This window comes from Rattus norvegicus, chromosome 2 (assembly GCF_036323735.1).
Source record: "Rattus norvegicus strain BN/NHsdMcwi chromosome 2, GRCr8, whole genome shotgun sequence".
NCBI classification, from domain to species: Eukaryota; Metazoa; Chordata; class Mammalia; order Rodentia; family Muridae; genus Rattus; species Rattus norvegicus.
The window spans coordinates 249971219-249994570 of NC_086020.1; the positions used below are offsets into that span (position 1 = coordinate 249971219).

Consider the following 23352-nt stretch of genomic DNA (forward strand, 5'->3'; position numbering starts at 1 on the left):
TATTTTATAAGATATGCACATTTACTGTCTTGTTCCAGTAACATGTATGATAAAAGATTAAACAGATGGATTTAGAATTACTGATATCTGCTGAGGTGCTCACAGTGACATACACAGGTCAGGGCAAACACAGGCCAGAGACTATATTGTGACATGCTCTGGAGCCCTAGTTCCATCTGTCTCTCCTCCAGGTCATTCTTTGCTCGGATAATAGTTAGCTCAGTCACTGATTTCTGCTCTATAATCTTTCAGTGGTTACGCGTTCCCATGAAATCAGAGGGCAGCCTGGTTTACTGCAGTAAGGACGTGTCCACAAAGTAATTTCCCCATCATCTGGGCACAGCTTTCAAGGAGGTTGCAGCATTATTAGAGTTTTAAGCTTTGACAGTGGGAAGGAAATGCAGTGACTTTCTTGGGACATCATGGAAACAGAAGAGTGATGTTTCTTTTTTTAAAGCATTTTCATGGCAAGTGCTCCACATTATTTTTAAAATAAATTTTAGGAAGCTGAATGCTGGTGATATTTGAAGAGCATTGAAAATTCATAAGAACACATTATATAATCACACCGAGATTTTACAATTTATATTAAGGAAGCGAGAAGGAATGATGGCTTGACTTCTTAGAATAGCACATGATTTTCAGAACATTGTTTCTGAGACATATGTACAATTATGTGAAAATGACAGAAGTCAGCAGACAGCATACCCTGCTGGAAATAATGCTGTACACATTGAGAAACTTTACAAACACACTCATAAGTATTCATAGACAAACAAAGCCATACATAATTTTAACAAAGGGATCAAAACCCACTTCTGTGTGCATGTGAGGTTTATACAAATGGCCTTGCATTCTAGTGCACTTTCATATTTTATGTATTTGCCATAGCAGAATGCACAAGACAAGCCCAGAACATTCAGAAAGATTCATTTTGGTTCTATAGCATAGGTTTTTAATAAAGTGTCAGATTTTGTTATGTCCTAGACAGTAAAATGAAATAGAACCAATAGCAGACAAGCTTTTAAATTCAGCACATTCCATTTGTAATAGAAAGATCCTTCCAATGGTGTTTGGCCAAGCAACATCCTCAATAAAATGGCTATAACTTCTGCCTTTTACTTTCTTCCCCAAAGGAATGACCTGAAAGATGCATCATGAAGGTCCTTGTTTGATAGACAGCATGGTTCTCAAAGCTTCAGTAACAAATATGTCCTATTTCTAATTGTATGTAAGAAATAGGAATTATAGTTTTGTTCCCACTTGGGAATCTGTCACTGTGCAAAACAAGCTCACAATGGAACATCAGGCAGGAAAACTGGGCACATTCAGTCTCTGAAGAATTTGATGGATTAGACAGCTCTCAAATAATAGCTTAATCTATTTAAAAATAACCAAACCATATTCAACAGCAGTGTTGTACAACACACAGAAAATAAAGTTGAGGAAGGTTAGGGTTTGAGGGTTCCTGCAACTGATAAAATTTCATATTTACTGCACGTGATGGCAATAGAATACACTTGGAGAAAAAATAGGTCTCTTGGAATATCACCATTAAATTTTAACAAAGACCAAACATTGTGTAGAGAGAGGCAGTAAGAAGGCTGCCCCTACTGGCAGGTAGCATACCACAAATGTTTGGTTTCATAATAGGGTTTGGGAGAACTACCTCTCCAAAGTCTAGTGGTGCCGAAGCTCCTGCTGCTGCCGCCTCCTCCTCATCTGTAGGTGCCACTGTACAGTCTCAGGCGACTGGGCAAGGGGAACACTCGGGATCTTCAGATGCTAAGATGAGAAAAATCAATTTCAATGCCCAAAAGATGGAACTCCTGAGGCAGAAGGCGACTACAGTAACTACCAGTCGGTCAAATATGACAGGGAGGCAAAAATGCCAACTCGTTTTAAAGGGGTTGCATTCAAATAGAACTTGAGGAAGATATTGGGTGGAAGAACAAGTCTAGGATTAGGGAAAATATCAGTAATGAAACTTAAGGGAGTGTCTGGATGTATAACTTATACAAGCTTCCTGCACTTAAAGAGAATACCAGATGTCACTGGATAACCAGTGTAATACACCATTGTCCGGAATAAATTTTGTGTTGAAAATTTCTGCGACTACCTGTGCTCATATAAACAAGATGTTCTGTAATACAAGAAATGGTGATGGATGCTGTTCACACCAGGCCAGAGTCATTATCTTCATACATCCCCATCCATGCAGAATACATCTCTTTAATCTTAACATGCTTTTTAAAGAAAAAGCTTTTGTGTAAGAAAAACCAAAGATGCCTGTCTTCTGTCTGCCTGTCCATCTATCCGTCTATCCTTCCATCCATCCATACATCCATACATCTATCAATCTATCTTTTATCCATCATTCTATCGGTCTGTCTGTCTATCCATCCATATGTCCTTCCATCAATTTATCTTTTATCCATCTATCTATCCATCTATCCATATCTATCTATCTATCTATCTATCTATCTATCTATCTATCTATCTATCTATCTATCCATATCTATCTATCTAATCTAATTCACTTATCTATCCATCCATGTATCCATCCATCCATCCATCCACCCATCCAATCTCTCTCTATATGCATGCCTTTGTAGAATGATGTATTTCACTACATTAAGAGAACTTTTTGACTGATGCGCCTGGTAGCACATGCCTATAATCCTCACACTTGTAAGTCTGAGGCAGAAGAATGGTAAATTTGAGGACAGCCTGGGCATACACTAAGATCCAATGTCTAAAAAAACCAAATTTCTGATTAGAAAATTATATTGGGTTTGAAACAAGCAAATCTTTTTCTTTTTAAATAAATATTTCACTAATTTTGATGGCTTCATGTTTTAATAAAATATGAATACACCTTGTGTTCTGAAAAAAGGTTTAGACTCGAATGAAAGATTGCAAATATATTAAAACAAAATCATTTACAAGAACATTTACTATCTCTGGAAGCCACAGTATATCATGGCTGTTAAGTAAAGAAATCATTTTCAAAATCTGGCATTTTTACACAGGCACTTGTACTGGATCCATTACATTTCATGCATGGCAGAGTGACAGACGAGCACAAATTATGACAGATGCTCAATGAGCAGAATTTGTCATAGAAGCCATTCTGAGTCAGGCAACCAAACCATTTCCTGATTTCCTTTACACTTTACTTCCAGGAAGGCCATCAATCTCAGATTTCAATTAATGACTGATAAAATTGTTTTTTTCCCACAATCTTTGATGTACTATATTTTAACTGTATTAAGCGTTACACTTTTATTAAAGCAAATAGTTTAAAAAGTAGATATGCTCAAGCAGCAAAGCCCAATGCAGATTATAATCACTCAGATAAATGCCGTTGTTGCTACAAAAAATATTAAATAATGAGCAAATACCAAAGGTTCATCAGAAGTTTCTCTTCATAGTAAAAAAACTTTTGAAATTTCAATTAAAAATAAAATGTAACGTTTCCTTATAGTGTTTTTTCAAAGAACTAAAATTAGTGCACATTAATCTTTAAGTATTTTCACATTAGAAGGCAAGAAGAACGTACAAATCTATATGATTATCCATTACATTAGAAGAACTTGGTGAATGGCTTGAAGTTAAAGTGCAATAGGGTTACATGCTGAAGCAATACATTCCTTACTCTTGTGTTAGGCAGGCAATACACATCCACTGCGTGTATATTTTGTATTCATATTTTGTTATAAATTTGTTTTTATTTCTTTGTTTCTAGGCATAATAAACCATCATTTAAAAGAAATGTTTATTTTCAGATTGATATGAAAATGTGTGCCTATTGATTCACATTTTTTTTGTCATAAAGGACAAAAGACCAAGTGCACAATGTTATAGAAAAATGATGTATTCCTAGATTTGAATTTTTTTTTTGGTTCTTTTTTTTCCGGAGCTGGGGACCGAACCCAGGGCCTTGCGCTTCCTAGGCAAGCGCTCTACCACTGAGCTAAATCCCCAACCCCCTAGATTTGAAATATATGATTGTATTTAAAAATTCTTTTAAAGTTAAAATATAATTCCATCATGTCTTCCCTTTCTTTTCTTTCTCTCCAACAATTCCCATGTACTTAGCTTTCTGTCTCTCAAATTCACAGAGTCTATCTCTTTAGCAGATGTTTATATAATATTGTTTATACTATATATAATTCTTAATTATAAAAATGTACTGCTCAATGATTGAATTTTATGTCATAAGTGCATCAGACTAGGAAGTTCAAGCCAAGCTTAAGTTAAGGACACCCATGTCCTTTTGAATTTCCTTCAGATGATTTGGAAGTAGGCAACCTGCTAGTTACAGTTAAAAAAAGTCATGTCTTTCCTTCTGTCCCCAGAGCTGACCAGGTCCCACAGCTCTCTGCACCTAGATTCTCTTGGGAGAGAGCGGGATTCTCAGAAGTGTGGATAATCCTGAGGGCACAGGGGAGATCACCACTTCTGTCCACATTCCTGGCCCAAGAGGAACCTGCCTGATGCCTTCTGGACACAGGATCCTTTGGGTTTCCACCTGTGCTGGGTGCTGATCCTGTGACACAGCTCTCTGTACCCAGATCCCGCTGGGGGAAAGCCAGTCTCCAGGAGTGCTGACACACAGGCTTACAGGAGGGTCAAGCCGCTGTCAGAGACAGCAAGACCAGCTAACACCAGAGACAACCAGATGGTGAGAGGTAAGCACAGGAACCTAAGCAACAGAAACCAAGACTACTTGGCATCATCAGAGCCCAGTTCTCCCACCAAAGCAAATACTGGATATCCAAACACACCAGAAAAGCAAGATTTGGACTTAAAATCCATCTTGTGATGATGATAGAGGACATTAAGAAGGACATAAAAAACTCCCTTAAAGAAATACAGGACAAGACAGGTAAACAAGTAGAACCCCTTAAAGAGGAAACACAAAAATCCCTTAAAGAATTACAGGAAAATGCAACCGAACAGGTAAAGGAATTGAATAAAACCATCCAGAATCTAAAAATGGAAATAGAAACAATAAAGAAATCACAAAAGGAGACATCCCTGGAGATAGAAAACCTAGGAAAGAGATCACGAGTCATAGACGCAGCATCACTAACAGAATACAAGACACAGAAGAGGGAATCTCAGGGGCAGAAGATATCATAGAAAACATTGACACAACCATCAAAGAAAATGCAAAACTCAGAAAGGTCCTAACCCAAAACATCCAGGAAATACAGGACTCAATGAGAGGATAAGGATACCTAAGGATAATAGGTATAGAAGAAAGGAAATGTTCCTAACTTAAAGGGCCAGTAAATATCTTCAACAAAATAATAGAAGAAAACTTCCCTAACCTGAAAAAAGAGATGTCCATAAACATACAAGAAGCCTACAGAACACCAAATGCATTGTACAAGGAAAGAAATTCCCCCTGTCGCATAATAGTCAGCACACCAAATGCACAAAACAAAGAAAGAATATTAAAAGCAGTAAGGAAAAAAGTCAAATAACATATAAAGACAAACCTATCAGAATTATACTAGACTCCTCACCAGAGACTATGAAAGCCAGAAAATCCTGGGTAGATGTTTAAGAGAACACAAATGCCATCCCAGGCTACTATATCCAGAAAACTCTCAATTAGCATAGATGGAGAAACCAAGCTATTCCATGACAAAACCAAATTTACACAATATCTTTCTCCAAATCCAGCACTACAAAAGATAATAGATGGAAAACTCTAACACAAGGAGAGAAACTATGCCATACAGAAAGCAAGAATATAATCTCCTTGCAATGAAACCAAAAGAGAGACACACAAACATAATTCCACCTCTAACAACAAAAATAACAGGAAACAACAATCACTATTCCTTAATATCTCTTAATATCAATGGACTCAATTCCCCAATAAAATGACATAGATTAACATACTGGATATGTAAAGAGGACCCAGCATTTTGCTGCTCACAGGAAAAACCTCAGTGACAAAGACAGTAGTACTTCGAGTAAAAGGCTGGAAAACAATTTTCCAAGCAAATGGTTCCAAGAAACACGCTGGAGAAGCCATTCTAATGTCCAACAAAGTTGACTTGCAGCCAAAAGTTATCAAAAAAGATAAGGAAGGACACTTCATATCAATCAAAGAAAAAAATCCTCCAAGATTAACTCTCAATCCTGGATATCTATGCTCCAAATGCAAGGGCACCTACATTCATAAAAGAAACTTCACTAAAGCTCAAAGCACACATTGCTCCTCACACAATAAACTTTAAAGAATTATAAAATTTCTATTTATTTCTGACCTTGAGGCTGGGGCACAAGTACCCATCATTTTTAAAAACCCAAATAGATAACTTTGTTTTTTTAAAAACATTTAAAAATAAGTTTTAAAATTAAGATACAATCATATAATCCCCAACCCATTTCTTCCTTCCAACCCTTCCCCTGTATCCTTGCCATCTTGGTTCTCCCTCAAATTTATGGCCTCTTTTTATTGTTATTTTAAACACCCCCACACACACATTCCTAAGTATATAAACACTACATGCTCAGTTTATATAATGCTCTTTGTTATGTATATGATTTCAGGGCTAACAGCTTGGTATTGGATAACTCACCAGGGACTAGTCCCTAGAGAAGACCACTTTGCTCACTTAGTCTTTCCCAGTTGCCTGAGGCTCTTTGACTAACCCTGAGGGCATATGAGGTTTCTCCCTTTCCTGTTAGCATGACCATTGGTGCCCCCATTGTTCAGGTCTTATTTAGGAGGCTATGTTGGAGAGATTTCATGGATGAGGCTTCTCTAACATTTCTGGAAGATGAAATATCTCAGCAAACTCATTTCTCCTCTGACACAATCTTTCTAACCCACTTCTATGATATGTGAGCCTTATGTGTAAGATGTGTGCCGTAGATGTAAATACAATTTAGGGAAGCAACATTTTGTTCTTAACATATATTACATAAAGTTTCCCCAACCCATAGGTCATTAGATACATGAGATAAACAAAAATCATTAAACTGTCATTATGTCTTTTTATTATAGAATGTACTTCTTTGCCAGATAGTCTGTAGCCAAAAAGCATGAAACGTTAAAAAAATGTAGCTTGAAAAATCTGAGGATGAATAGTTGAAGCTAAATTAAGTTTTAAAATACTTTTATTCTAAAAGTTACATAGTAACATTATAAATATTGCATCTATCTGTTAAGGTATTACAAAATGAGATAAATAAATAGCTAGGAGCTTGTTTATGCAAAGTCTGCAAGTGTCTCTGGAATAAGGGGCAAATGAGTTAAATGGTAAGGAAAGGGACAGAGTAAATGTAGGACCTATTGAATGCAAGAAGGAATTCTATTTTAGCTCCTTTTTTCCCTTTTCCTTTTCTTTTGTTAGCATTCATGAAACAATGAAAAGACAATTCCAGGAGTAGGGTCTTACTGACGTTTCCAAGCAAACAACTTAGACTGGGTGTCTAGGAGGGAGCTGCTTTCCTTATACACTTGTCTCTTAAGTACATTCATTTGGTTCAACATTCTTTCTTTAATGTAGGCTCAGTCCTCATCCCAGTCTCTGCTCACCACCTCCAGGAAGGACATTGTCTTCTGGCTCTCTTTGCATTTCTCTTCAGTGCCAGACTCTACTGGCTCCACACTGCGAGGCTATATACAATCTACACCCTACTGTTCCCCATTGGAATACTTGCAAGTCTCCCTGACAGTTGTCACAGTGAGCATTTATTTCATTGACTCTCTTTTATTGAGCATGCACCGTATACAGGCAGTGAATACAATGAGAGAGAGAGAGAGAGAGAGAGAGAGAGAGAGAGAGAGAGAGAGAGAGAGAGAGAGGTGTAATGGCAAAGGTTGTCTTCTAAAGGAACCATTCTTTTCCTTGGTCTTTTTTTTTTTCTTTTTTTCGGAGCTGGGGACTGAACCCAGGGCCTTGCGGTTGCTAGGCAAGCGCTCTACCACTGAGCTAAATCCCCAACCCCTTCTTGGTCTTTTTGCTTGTTGTGTTTTGGGGACAAAGTTTTGGTAAGTAGCTATGCTATCTTTGATCTCACCGTATCACTCAGGCTGGCCTCAAACACATCCACCTACCCTAGCCTTTGAGCAGTGAGGTTGTCAGTGTATGGCACATATACAAACTGTTTCAGTTCACAAACCACTCTCTTTTCAACCTACAGAGTCTGTACCCATTGATTTGGTTTAATTGGCCTAATAGTTTTTGGAGATGTAGAGGAAATTCTAGGCTGGCTCCCACATCTGTTCTTGGGCCAACCTTAGGCAAGGCATGTGACATCTCTGGGCTGCAGTATGCTCAGTGTATGGAAAGGTTATTGTGTTTTCTTCAGTCTCCTGTGATGCTAAAGTCACAGCATACTCCATGCCATCCTTTACCTGTGTCACCATGAGGTGTCAGTATCCACAAATCATTACAACTCCTTCTCCAGCCAACACCTCAGGCTTTCACATTGGAAGGTGTGTATTTTCAACACTGATTAATCTCTTTCCACTGAGCTGCTGATTCTCTCTTCATGTAACAGTATAATTTCACTCGTGGCTTTTTCTCTGTTTGACTCTTAAATGTTGACTGAGCCAATTTTATTTCTTAAATATTTAAGAAGTTGGTTCTTATCTCTTTTGTCACTGATTTATACATTAGACTAATTTTTACCCAGTTTGCTACAAAAACCTGTTAATCTAACTCTTTCTTGAATTCATACTCCATATGATTGCCAAAAGAAGTGCAGCCTCATCATTTCTGTATGGACTGAGTTTCATCCCCTAAAAGTGGTATCTTCATTAGACATCTTAATTTCTAGCACCAAAAAATTTGGTTGGTTTTTAAAAAGTCATTAATTTACAATGAAGCTATCAAGGTAGACCTTAATGCAGTATGAAGGTTATGCTTGCAAAAAGAGAAGTTTAGGATATATGTATTTATATATATATATGTATATATATACACATACATACATATATACAAAGAATACTCAGTGGCACAGGGAAGGCACCATTCTCTGAAAACTCAGGGAATTGGTTGTGCAGAAATTGTTTACCCCTGTAGGAATCCCCAGAGTCATCAGACTGGATTCACTGGGGGACATGCCTGTCTCTTGGTGATGTCAATAGTGCTTAACAAGTTTAAATAAATCTCTTCCTTTCCCTACATCTCTTCAATTTCAGACTGACGTTTACAATGCTTCAAGAACAATTCACTGAAAACTTAGTTCACTTACATAGAAAACAGAGTCTCCCTGTATTCCCCTTTCCTTCAATCTTGCATGATTTCAATACAGTTATCTATTAAAGTGTTTGACTTTTTTTCTAAGTATGTCTTGTGTTTTACTTCACTGCATTGATATGAATTGCTTCTTACAATTTGTTGGCACACAAAAACTATAAGCCTATCTTCAGACTCCTAAACATTCTCTCCCTCAATTTTTTTTTTTTGTAATTTGAGCATTGATACATTTTTTCATTCCTCAGCTTAGAGCTCTGCAGTGGATCTTAGTTCCTTCCAAAGCAATGTTTTCTCAGGCCAGTATATGAACTAGATGTCTCAGCACCTATACTGACAAATTATTCATTGTACATTCAAAGTTAGAGACAGAAGACAAAAGAACAAAAAACTTGCAATGTATTTCTCATCAGAGCTGAAGCAAAAATGCTTTTGAAAGATTCTTAAATCATTGCTAAACCATTACATACTAGTATCACAAGGAATATGAAAAGTGACATTATTCCTATTGTGCCATTCATGATAAACTTTCTGGGGCTTAGTCAATTATAATTATTGGCACAAACAATAAACACATTGCTAAAATCATTATTGCTTTAAGAATAAGTCCTAGAAAATATCATCCTGAGTGAACTAACCCAATCACAGAAAGACATACATGGTATGCACTCATTGATAAGTGGCTATTAGCCCAAATGCTTGAATTACCCTAGATCCCTAGAACAAACGAAACTCAAGACGGATGATCAAAATGTGAATGCTTCACTCCTTCTTTAAATGAGGAAAAAGAATACCCTTGGCAGGGAAGGGAGAGGCAAAGATTAAAACAGAGACTGAAGGAACACCCATTCAGAGCCTGTCCCACATTTGGCCCATACATATACAGCCACCCAATTGGACTAGATGGATGAAGCAAAGAAGTGCAGACCGACAGGAGCCGGATGTAGATCGCTCCTGAGAGACACAGCCAGAATACAGCAAATACAGAGGCGAATGCCAGCAGCAAACCACTGAACCGAGAATAGGTCCCCTATTGAAGGAATCAGAGAAAGAACTAGAAGAGCTTGAAGGGGCTCGAGACCCCAAAAGTACAACAATGCCAAGCAACCAGAGCTTCCAGGGACTAAGCCACTACCTAAAGACTATACATGGACTGACCCTGGACTCTGACCCCATAGGTAGCAATGAATATCCTAGTAAGAGCACCAGTGGAAGGGGAAGCCCTGGGTCCTGCTAAGAGTGAACCCCCAGTGAACTAGTCTATGGGGGGAGGGCGGCAATGGGGGGAGGGTTGGGAGGGGAACACCCATAAGGAAGGGGAGGGGGGAGGGGGATGTTTGCCCGGAAACCGGGAAAGGGAATAACACTCGAAATGTATATAAGAAATACTCAAGTTAATAAAAAAAAAAAAAAAAAAAAAGAATAAGTCCTAGAGTCTGAAACAGTCAACAGCTTTTAACATGGGAGCTTAATAATGCCTTGACAGCAGACAGCAATTACCAAAGGAGTGCGGATGTAGAGTTGACATTTTATGGTAAACAATTAATTTCAAAGCTAATTGAAAGAAACTTTATCACAAAGTCTGGTTATTGTTAGAGTTTGATTATGAGTTCCAAGAGTGTTCTGGTGTTTTTTTTTTTTTTTTTTTTTTAATTAACTTGAGTATTTCTTTTTTTTTTTTTTTTTTATTTTTTATTTTTTTTTATTAACTTGAGTATTTCTTATATACATTTCGAGTGTTATTCCCTTTCCCGGTTTCCGGGCAAACATCCCCCTCCCCCCTCCCCTTCCTTATGGGTGTTCCCCTCCCAACCCTCCCACCATTGCCGCCCTCCCCCCATAGTCTAGTTCACTGGGGGTTCAGTCTTAGCAGGACCCAGGGCTTCCCCTTCCATTGGTGCTCTTACTAGGATATTCATTGCTACCTATGGGGTCAGAGTCCAGGGTCAGTCCATGTATAGTCTTTAGGTAGTGGCTTAGTCCCTGGAGGCTCTGGTTGCTTGGCATTGTTGTACTTTTGGGGTCTCGAGCCCCTTCAAGCTCTTCCAGTTCTTTCTCTGATTCCTTCAATAGGGGACCTATTCTCAGTTCAGTGGTTTGCTGCTGGCATTCGCCTCTATATTTGCTGTATTCTGGCTGTGTCTCTCAGGAGCGATCTATATCCGGCTCCTGTCGGTCTGCACTTCTTTGCTTCATCCATCTTGTCTAATTGGGTGGCTCTATAGGTATGGGCCACATGTGGGGCAGGCTCTGAATGGGTGTTCCTTCAGTCTCTGTTTTAATCTTTGCCTCTCCCTTCCCTGCCAAGGGTATTCTTTTTCCTCATTTAAAGAAGGAGTGAAGCATTCACATTTTGATCATCCGTCTTGAGTTTCGTTTGTTCTAGGGATCTAGGGTAATTCAAGCATTTGGGCTAATAGCCACTTATCAATGAGTGCATACCATGTATGTCTTTCTGTGATTGGGTTAGCTCACTCAGGATGATATTTTCCAGTTCCAACCATTTGCCTGCGAATTTCATAAACTCGTTGTTTTTGATAGCTGAGTAATATTCCATTGTGTAGATGTACCACATTTTCTGTATCCATTCCTCTGTTGAAGGGCATCTGGGTTCTTTCCATTTTCTGGCTATTATAAATAAGGCTGCGATGAACATAGTGGAGCACGTGTCTCTTTTATATGTTGAGGCATCTTTTGGGTATATGCCCAAGAGAGGTATAGCTGGATCCTCAGGCAGTTCAATGTCCAATTTTCTGAGGAACCTCCAGACTGATTTCCAGAATGGTTTTACCAGTCTGCAATCCCACCAACAATGGAGGAGTGTTCCTCTTTCTCCACATCCTCGCCAGCATCTGCTGTCACCTGAGTTTTTGATCTTAGCCAATCGCACTGGTGTGAGGTGAAATCTCAGGGTTGTTTTGATTTGCATTTCCCTTATGACTAAAGATGTTGAACATTTCTTTAGGTGTTTCTCAGCCATTCGGCATTCCTCAGCTGTGAATTCTTTGTTTAGCTCTGAACCCCATTTTCAAATTTTGTTGAATATAGGTTTTTATAGTAAGATCTGATGATTTTTTGAATTTCCTCCGAATCTGTAGTTATGTCTCCCTTTTCATTTCTGATTTTGTTAATTTGGACGCACTCTCTGTGTCCTCTCGTTAGTCTGGCTAAGGGTTTATCTATCTTGTTGATTTTCTCAAAGAACCAACTTTTGGTTCTGTTGCATCTTTCTATGGTCCTTTTTGTTTCTACTTGGTTGATTTCAGCTCTGAGTTTGATTATTTCCTGCCTTCTACTCCTCCTGGGTGTATTTGCTTCTTTTTGTTCTAGAGCTTTTAGGTGTGCTGTCAAGCTGCTGACATATGCTCTTTCCTGTTTCTTTCTGCAGGCACTCAGCGCTATGAGTTTTCCTCTTAGCACAGCTTTCATTGTGTCCCATAAGTTTGAGTATGTTGTATCTTCATTTTCATTAAATTCTAAAAAGTTTTTAATTTCTTTCTTTATTTCTTCCTTGACCAGGTTATCATTGAGTAGAGCATTGTTCAATTTCCACGTATATGTGGGCATTCTTCCCTTATTGTTATTGAAGACCAGTTTTAGGCCGTGGTGGTCCGATAGCACGCATGGGATTATTTCTATCTTTCTGTACCTGTTGAGGCCCGTTTTTTGACCAATTATATGGTCAATTTTGGAGAAAGTACCATGAGGAGCTGAGAAGAAGGTATATCCTTTTGCTTTAGGATAGAATGTTCTATAAATATCCGTTAAGTCCATTTGGCTCATGACTTCTCTTAGTCTGTCTATATTCTGGTGTTTTTATTTCTCGGGCCTGCTGGTGATAATTGTGTCATCCTAGACTGGTGGGGGGAGGGCAGCAATGGGGGGAGGGTTGGGAGGGGAACACCCATAAAGAAGGGGACGGGGGAGGGGGATGTTTGCCCGGATACCGGGAAAGGGAATAACACTCGAAATGTATATAAGAAATACTCAAGTTAATAAAAAAAATAAAATGTAAAAAAAAAAGACATGTCTCGTGAGTAGAATATGATAAACAGCCCCTTGGATCAGAGGGTGTATGTTTGAAAAGTCTGTCTGACATTAGAGACTATTTAAATTTTCATTAACATTTGGTTTTGTGTGTTCATCACAGAGCTGTTACTGTGCAACTTTGGAGAGCGTACTTTTCCCTTCAGCATTATGCTACAGCTGTTGACCTCACTGTCTTCTGTCTGGCATGGAAACTCTGCCTTCTTGGGAAACCACTGCTTCTAGAGAAGGAATCTGTGGTCTTGGGTGAGAGAAAGCAGGGCCAAGATTCTTTTTCTTATATCCTACCATTTGTCGTTTTTTTTCTTTTTCAGATCCACTGATGAAAACAAACAAACAAACAAACAAACAAACAAACACACAATCCAATGAAACCCCCAAACAAAACAAATACAACCAACCATGGCCAGTAGTGGCCTTGAGTGATCTTTCCATCCTGATACTACAGCGCTAGAAATAACGCAGCTGAAGCTGCAGTTCCCTCTTGAGTTTGTCTTAAGTTTCATTATTTTGCAAGTTGAGAATGACTGTCTTAGGGAATGTGTGTCAATTCACTATTGATAGTTAGATGGGTGCATTCATTTCTCTTTAAAAACTTCATTTACTCAAGCTTCTTTTCTATCAGGTAATAACATCCAGGCAATCTCTTTTCTCTATTACTGCCAGTGAGTCTGAAGTTGTCATGGTCACAGTTGATTGCCAGTTCACCCCTGAGATACATAGTATGTATCTAGCCCTGCCTCTCTATGTTATCTCTACACAGGGGATTATCTTCAGGGGCCAGCTTATCCTGATGCTCTGCAGGGCCTTAGCTCCCTGCCTGAAGCAATCTTATACCTATTAGTGTTTATGCCTTTCCACTGACAATTCTTAGCATGTCCTTCCAACAATTAGACTCCATGAAGCCCTGTGCATGGAATGCAGCAGGTATTTTATGAGTACTTGCAGAACTCTGGGTATATATTCTATAGCTGGTCAGCTAAAGCCTATGCTAACATCATGGCTAAACTGTAAGACTGCAATGTTACTCGAGGTACCCTTCTATGGTGAAGGGAGTTGGTTCCCTTGGGCCACTGGAGAACCCACTCCAGTTCCGTCAGCTATGATATCCTCAGGTGGAATTACTAGACTCATCTTATTTTCACACTTTTGTTAAATACTCATTCCATCCTCAATGGCTAATGACACAAACAACATTTTGATTGAAAGTGGATGTTGACATTTGGTCAAGGGCCAATTAACCTTTTTCTTCATTCCCCCCTCTCTTCCTCTAACAAGTCAGCATTCCTAGAATATCAAAAGGGCATATCAATTCCTGGCATTCATTAGACCTTATAGGTTGCCATAAACACTTGAGTGTTTTTTAGCACACAAAACAATATTGCTTCTGTTCCTTACACACTGAAGAGAAGCCATAAGCACATTCATTATTCACATTTTCAAGCCTTTTGCTAATGATTAGGCAATGCTGATACACTTTGTGTTTGAGTACCACATTTCAATGGTGGTAGAAACCTTGCAAAGTGTCTTTTTGTGTGATGGTATAATTGCCACATTGCCTTGACTACTTTGGATAGCTGCTTTTCTCAACAAAAATAACAGAATAGATTTAGGTGTTTAAGTGTTGATTACCAGTGTTTGAAAGATTTAAAAGGAGCAGGGAACAGGAAACAGGCAATTCAGTGGACATTTAGAAAAGGCAAAATAGGAGACACCACTCATGGTTGCAATTTGACATTTTGCTGTGTGATTGTTAGATAATTAAATTCTACCTATTATTAGCTTCATGTTCATGTTGCTGCCCTGAAGTGAAAGATTGGGTTTATTTTACCCCCATCCTCCTTTTTTTCTGCACAGAGTCAATGTCTTCTATGGAAAAGATCAATAAGCAGTTGCTGAGTGAATCTCGTATTGAATGAACTCGAAGGCTACATCCATATTCTGCATCCAACACACTGGCTAGTCTATCATGCAGTAAGTATAGAGTGGTGAACAAGATGGGGTTTCTCTCATGGAGAGATCTGAGACACTCATCTATGTTAACACAGAAATTATAAATGTGTGCTTGGAAAATTCCAGTGATAGGAGGGGTTACTTTATATTGCAAGGACAACTGAAGACCTTTTAGGGTAAAAGGCATTTGAGATTTGAATGATAAAAAGGAGGCAGAGAGTCCCAGACAGAAGGAAATGAATAAGCAAGTTAGACAGATTTGACAGAGCTTTTTGACTGACTAATGTGGGAGTAAGAAATAAGTCTGAGATGATTCACAGGCTCTAGAAAATGTTATTTCTATTAGTTGAGCTTGCAAATGCTAGACAAATGAAGACAGTGATGTAGAGGATGAGACTGACTATAGCAATCCAACTTCAGAGCTCCTGTCAGGTACTGAACTTAAGATGGAGATCCTTCAGAGTGTGCCCACTAAAGTCAGAAGGGGATGGGCCTGAAAGAGGGGCAAGCACCATGCTATGAACTCTTAATCTACTAATTTCCCAGTGAACGTGCTGGACATTCTTTCTACTTGCTAAACATGCTTCTTTTTCTGTTCAGAGTCCTTTGTACTCTAACTCCTTCTCAAATTCATGGCCTCTTCTTGAATTATTTACCCATACAACACACACACACACACACACACACACACACACACACACACACGCACAACAGGTGAGTCCATTTAGTGTGTGTGTTGACCACTCATGATGGGATAACCCACAAGGAAGTTGTACCCTGAAGAAGACAGTCTTCCTTTCTTTGCAGTCATTAATTGCCTATAGCTCTTCATATAGGGGTGTGATCTTGTGAGATTTCTCTCCAACTACATTGGCCACATTGATGATTTTACTGTACTTGTCTTGTTTAAGTGACTGCATTGTTGAGATTTCAAAGGTGCAGCTCCCTGTCATAGAGGATACAACCTTACAGCTGATGTCCTGGTCCTCTGACTCTTAAAATATTCTCTCTCTCTCTCTCTCTCTCTCTCTCTCTCTCTCTCTCTATCTCGCCTTCCTTACCTCCCTCCCCCACCCCTCTCTCCAGAATCTGTCAGTGGCCCAGAGTTTTCCATGCTGGGCTTGCTGGCTAGCCAGCAAGGACCAGGTATTTTTTTCACTTCTACAATGATAAGATTACAGGAATTCATTGTTATGCTTGACGTAGGTGCTAGAGATTGAATTAGTCCTTGTGCTTGTAAGGAGAATATTTCTCATTGATGAGCTAACATCACAGCTCCAAGAAAATACTTTTTAAATACTGTCTTGGGATACATATTGTTTTTTTTTTAATTCCCAGATGAGGGCATTAGTTCTTTAATAAAACAAAATAAAACAAAACAAAAAACCAACAACTTTTGTGATTGATTTTGAAGGCGTTGTGTTGAATAGAGACAATCCAAAATAGAGTGTGCCCATATGTACTGGCATGCTGGATACTATCCTGCCAGGTACATGGCAACTACAGATTACAGTGGAATGTTATTTCAGCCTAGATTACTCAACAAGGAATATGGCTTTGGAGAGTTGCTCTAATTCTCAGAAACTCTTTAACAGGTGCCGGAAAGCTAGACTTTAGCAACTGATGTTACAACTTGTCTGTGAGCTGCAGGAACACCTGTAATTCAAGTCCTGCCCCACACTAGCTGGTAGCAAATCATCAAAGCAAGAGTGTCTGGTCTGGGAGCCAGCCCCAGCTTCCTATTAGCCTGTAGGATATGGCTACTGTAGCTGGAACCACCTTCTGCCAGCAGGTTCTTCTTACAGATCAATGCTCCATCTCCTGAAGGACAGCTGGGATTTGTAAGTCTATACCCCTGAGGGCACTATACACACTCATTGTGTCAGACCTGTTGGCTGCACTTTTGTTTTCCCATCTTATCTTCACTGCAAGCTCTCTGTAAGCTGGACCTGTGCAATCATTGTGTCCAGCAAATTTCAAAATTGAATATGCTGTGTTTTAGGAGCCAAAGCACCCTAGAAACTCTTAGTGATTATCAGATCACACATGGTTTGCTAAGTTGGCATTTGACACAAGGCTATACAATTCTGTGCTCACTGATCAATGTTTAGACATCCACTTACTTCATAAACCTAAAGAACATCACGGAAAATTTCCATTGCTGCTGAGAACGCGGATTCAATAGTGGATTATAAAAATTAGTATTTTTATTGCACCTAAAGTACACCAATAGAAATCTTTTTCAAACTTTCTATGATTTGATGCCTTGGATGTGTGTAAAATTAAAGAATGACATCTGTAAATTTGTGTGATTTTACTATATCTATATTTTTAGTAGTTATAAATAATTCAAGTACCCTGTGCTTGTCTTTCACTCACTTGCCACTCTTTATAGACCCTCAGCTGACCCAAGCACTAAGCCAGTACATTTCTATCACATTTTTCTCTGCAGCTGTATAGTTGTGTGCAAAATACACACAAATACAGGAAGCTATAGTCATTAGTTTATGAATTATATTTTCTGATATGTACTTGAATGTCCCTTCTCTTCACAACAATAACTTGTTGACACGTGTTTATAACGTCTCTGTACCATTGTTGTCTAGGATTCACTCTGATAATAGACTTTTCTTAGTCTTGTTTCACTTGGTAAGAAATATGCCTGGTAACTGTTTTCAACATGTCATGCGGTAGTTTAATAGAATTCTGTATCAAGTGGATCCCTCATTGTGGCAAGTGTATTTACTAAATAGTTCATCCTTTCTCACTGAATTAAATGACAAACATTTAATTCATGATTTAAATCTTTATGAACACTGAGATCTACTTTTGTCTTCCTGTTGTTTTTAACCATACCTTTTTTATTGTATATACATATTTTATTGGATTATTTTTATTTACATTTAAAATGTTATCTGCTTTCCTGGTTTTCCATCCCTAAACCCCCTATCCAATCCCTCCTCCCCCTTCTTCTTCTTCTTCTTCTTCTTCTTCTTCTTCTTCTTCTTCTTCTTCTTCTTCTTCTTCTTCTTCTTCTTCTTCTTCTTCTTCTTCTTCTCCTTCTCCTCCTCCTCCTCCTCCTCCTCCTCCTCCTCCTCCTCCTCCTCCTCCTCCTCCTTCTTCTCCTTCTTCTTCTTTTTTATTAACTTGAGTATTTCTTATTTACATTTCGAGTGTTATTCCCTTTCCCGGTTTCCGGGCCAACATCCCCCAACCCCTCCCCCTCCCCTTCCCTCTGGAAGATTTTTTAACAGATGAGTACATCATCTAAATTTTTTTCTTTTTATTTTATTTTACTTATTTTTTTACTTTATTTTTTTAATAACTTGAGTATTTCTTATATACATTTCGAGTGTTATTCCCTTTCCCGGTATCCGGGCAAACATCCCCCTAATCCCTCCCCCTCCCCCTCCCCTTCTTTATGGGTGTTCCCCTCCCCATCCTTCCCCCATTGCTACACTCCCCCCAACAATCACGTTCACTGGGGGTTTAGTCTTAGCAGGACCCAGGGCTTCCCCTTACACTGGTGATCTTACTAGGATATTCAATGCTACCTATGAGGTCAGAGTCCAGGGTCAGTCCATGTATAGTCTTTAGGTAGTGGCTTAGTCCCTGGAAGCTCTGGTTGCTTGGCATTGTTGTTCATATGGGGTCTCAAGCCCCTTCAAGCTCTTCCAGTTCTTTCTCTGATTCCTTCAACGGGGATCCTGTTCTCAGTTCAGTGGTTTGCTGCTGGCATTCGCCTCTGTATTTGCTGTATTCTGGCTGTGTCTCTTAGGAGAGATCTACATCCGGCTCCTGTCTGCCTGCACTTCTTTGCTTCATCCATCTTGTCTAATTGGGTGGCTGTATATGTATGGGCCACATGTGGGGCAGGCTCTGAATGGGTTTAACCATACATTTTATTTTATAAGAATATTTATTTAACAAGAACTTTGAGTACTGTCTTCTTATGTATGTTAAGGTAACTTCTCTGCCATTAATATTACATGTTAAAAATTCATAGCTGACATATATCATTTGTTTTTTTCTCACTTGAATACAAATTGTCTCATCTAATTAAAAGCCTTCGCAAACTTCAGGAAAGTTTAGTTGAGCTTATTCTGAACTTCATAGATAGAACTATCACTTGAGCTATTAAATCTTATGTAAGAAATATTTTCATTATTTTTATCTTCTTTGCTCATCAACAATAATTTATTTCATGAGTTTTAAGCCTTTACTGTGAAATTTACTTCTCTGTACTATTTAGCTTTGTTGCTCTAAGGAATGCAATATTTATTTCCATTTTTGTTGCTGTAATTTTTTTCCTAGGAGGAAAAAATACTGACATTCTTATATTCATATTGTCTCTATCTTAAAAAATTATTTTTATTCTGGGGTTGCTGAGATGGGTCAGCAAAGGACCAGGGTTCAAGTCGGTGGAGGCTCACAACCATTTATAACTCTAGTTCCATGGATTCGACATCCTCTTCTGGTCTCCACGGTACTAGGCATGCATGCAAGAGCATGTATATACACACATGCACATACACACACATGCACATACATACTATACCACACCCCATGTCTGTCATACAATAAAGTAATATTAAAAAATTGCTATTCATTTTATTACTGTATTGAGTCTCAGGTTGGCCAGGGCATTGCACAATATGTGTCAGCAAGGGCACAGCCATTATTTATTTTCATTTGGGGTCACAAGCCTGGCAGAGTTTCTTCTGGTTCCTCACCCACCTATAAGAGTTGATCAATATAAATGCTGAAGCTTAGGTCCAAGGACAAGCATATACTTGGTATGGGAAAAGCCTATGATTTAAGCCCCAGCCCTGTAAAAGAAAATAAACAAACAAGGGAAGGAAGAAAGAAGAGAGTTATGTGATGCTGGGCAACTTGTTCAACCCCTTAGCTTTTGCTTTCTTCATTATAGAATGGGAGTGGATAACACACACAATATATATGTTATACATGTTGACATAGAGCCTAGTGATGCCATGTGAGCTGAATATGTTGACATGTATATTCAGTGTCTGTGAAATGAGATCAAAATTCTTCAGATTGCCTGAGAGAGAAATAACCCTACAAAAATTGACAGCTGAATATGCAGAAAAGTTAAAATTCAACAATGTTGTGTTTATTATCTAGTGAAAGGCTTAAAGCTTAAAAAACAATTAAGAAGGAACACATAAAACTTTTACTGAGAAGACTGATGTCACATCAGCAAAGAAAGATTAAAGACAAGCAAGATCATCAGTTAAGGTTTTTTTTTCTCATTTTCCCCCATCTTTATTAAATTGGGTATTTCTTATTTACATTTCAAATGTTATTCCCTTTCCCGGCTTCCATGCCAACATCCTCCTAACCCCTCCCCCTCCCATTCTATATGGGTGTTCCCCTCCCCTCCTTCCCCCATTACCTCCTTCCCCACAAGAATCCTGTTCACTGGGGTTCCAGCCTTGGCAGGACCAAGGGCTTCCCCTTCCACTGGTGCTCTTACTAGGCTATTCATTGCTATCTATGCAGTTGGAGTCCAGGGTCAGTCCATGTATAGTCTTTGGGTAGTGGCTTAGTCCCTGGAAGCTCTGGTTGGTTGGCATTGTTGTTCATATGGCTTGAATAACTGAACTAGGGGACTGAACCCAGCAGTAGGATGAGATAGAAATGGATATAGTCAGTATAAATTCTCACATCACTTAGTTCAGTTAAACTTTTTATTTTGTTTTGTTTTTGGTTCTTTTTTTCGGAGCTGGGGACCGAACCCAGGGCCTTGCGCTTCCTAGGCTAGCGCTCTACCACTGAGCTAAATCCCCAACCCCCAGTTAAACTTTTTAAAAAATGAAGTTTAATACTATGTCTCCAAATAGTTATGTATTATTAATTATGAATTAATTTGATTGGATCCTCTAGAGTGGAAAGTTGTATTGCTTTCATTAAGTAAAAATGAGCTTATCCTATTTGTCAGTTTGAAGAAACTGTTTCCTACCAATATGAATTTCTTATATCTGTGTCAACTTTGTTAACTTTAAGCAAAAGCATTGCAGTTAGAAAGAGAAAGAGGCTGGCATTTTAGTTTTTATAGTTTAGCTAAGAAAAGCATCTTTCAATATAATTATTTTATGGCTAATTGTCAAAAGAAAGAGATTTAAAAATATTGGAATCTATCAACTACTATAATAGTTATACAACAAATAAATAAAATAAAAATTCTTGGTTAAAATTATAACAAAAACTAGATTAATACAGGAGAATAAAACATTCAAATCAGTTGTCCGTGGATAGCCTATTAGGTCAGAGAATTGTAATTCAATATGCAATGAATATATCTGTATTTATCTATCTATCTATCTATCTATCTATCTATCTATCTATCTATCTATCTATCTGGACAGGTGATACTAAAGTAACAGGTTAGAGAAAATATCTAATTTTAGACATTCAAGTGAACATTTACTGTAAACTTAAATCTTCATTGAAGTTGCAAAAAATTTCCAACACTCCCCATTCTAATATACATATTAACATAGCCCTTATCTGTACAGATGACACATTCTGAACACTTCACAGCAGAAACATGGAATAATATGGGCTGTAGACACTTAAGGCAAAAGTTTAGGGGGCAGCTGAGGAGTGTTTCTTACCAATCATAAACAGTGATATTCATTCTTGGTCAATTACTTGGGATTAATTATATGTGTGTTATCTCTATCTCTTCTCTGACCTATCAATATGTTCTGACACTGTGCTGACATATCTACAGTTGTTACAGCTTCCTGCTGAGTGATCTTTCATCACTATGCAACCAACGGACTTCCAAGCATTTTGGACGTCTCTGAGATTACCACAAAAGGATTCCAAGGACACTTCCTTAGGATCAGAGTGTGGCCAACTAAGTAGATGAAAAACGAGTCCTTGAAACCCAAGCAATCCAGTCATATGTCTGACTCATGGGTTAGAGGCAGAAGGACTGATTCTAAGATCATCCCTATGCTTTCTGAGCAGATGTTATCTGGATTAATTGTAACTGCCACTGTGAAGGACAGAGGAAAAAGCAGGGTCAGAGACTTGGTCACAGTTTCCAACTTGAATGATGCCAGGCATGAGGGAAAGAGTGCCAACAGAGACCTCCTAGCCCGAAGAATGCAAGAATGGCCTGGGATGTTCATTCATTCTGTACCCATTATTATCAAGAGCACAGAAAACTAGTGTTGGATGTCTGAGAAGCTTCTCTTGGCTTCTTTTTGTTCTCTATTGAAGCAAACATAGCAATCACCTTCATTTATTATACATCAAACAGCATGAGAAAATATTGGGTGAAATGTACACACTGTTTTAATATGACGTTTAACTATACAGACCACCTGAGTTAGAGAGGGTGGGTAACTGCTCTCAGGCCTGGACGTTACCCGAATTCACACTTATGCCATTGTCATGTGCAAACACTTTCACCTGGTTGTGGTTCTTCTGTTAACAGGGAGCTAGGGTCTGGTTAAGAAAACAATTTAAGTTTTTTATCAACCCAAATGAAAGGTTTTTCTTTTTATTAAAAAACATATTTGTATATTTTTGAAAGTTACATTAGATTTTAATAGAATATTTTTTAATATTCTATTAAACTACTGTTAAACTACTGGCACAGTGAATCTAACAGTTGTTTTGTCCAAAATCAATGCTCATTTTTTGTTAAGTACTTTTAAAACAATAACTTCACTCTTTTTGAGATTGTAAAGATGTATGGATCCCTACTGCAGCAGGTTACTTCAATGAAATTGGTTTAAAAAATAGCTTATGATATACCAAAAATTCATATTCTTGCTTCATCTTTCTTGTTCAGTCATCCCAGACCTAAAGTCAGTATGTCTTTCTATCCAAAGTTACAAATGGTAAGTTGTGATAAAAACAAATGGGAAATTTAAGGAGCGTTTTCTTTGTTACTGTTATATTCAAGGATCCAATCTTATAAGTACTCCATGGTTACAACAGAAGGACACTGATTTTCTTAATATTTATTTCGAGTGGGATGTCTGTCAGAGTTTATAAGGAGGTAACTTTATACACTGATGTTGAATATGAGCTGTTATATTTGATTAACCGTTTTAAACATGTAGATTACGAATGTGCA

The 23352-nt window shown here is 38.3% G+C and overlaps 1 protein-coding gene across 14 annotated transcripts in view; it reads right to left on the minus strand.

Annotated features, from left to right (window-relative positions):
- Lrrc7 (leucine rich repeat containing 7) overlaps positions 1-23352 on the minus strand; it is a 501827-nt gene that overhangs the window by 178778 nt on the left and 299697 nt on the right. Inside the window, exon 1 of one of the 14 annotated variants that reach the window (XM_063281191.1) lies at positions 1670-1778. The exons of 12 other annotated variants lie outside the window; for them this stretch is intronic. Coding sequence is in view for 1 of the 2 variants with exons in the window: in XM_063281192.1 (XP_063137262.1) it covers positions 1779-1785 (7 nt within the window). In the remaining variant the exon portion in view is untranslated. Of the gene's footprint in view, positions 1-1669; positions 1786-23352 lie in introns of those variants that run through there. One more of the 14 variants, XM_063281192.1, reaches the window with a different exon arrangement.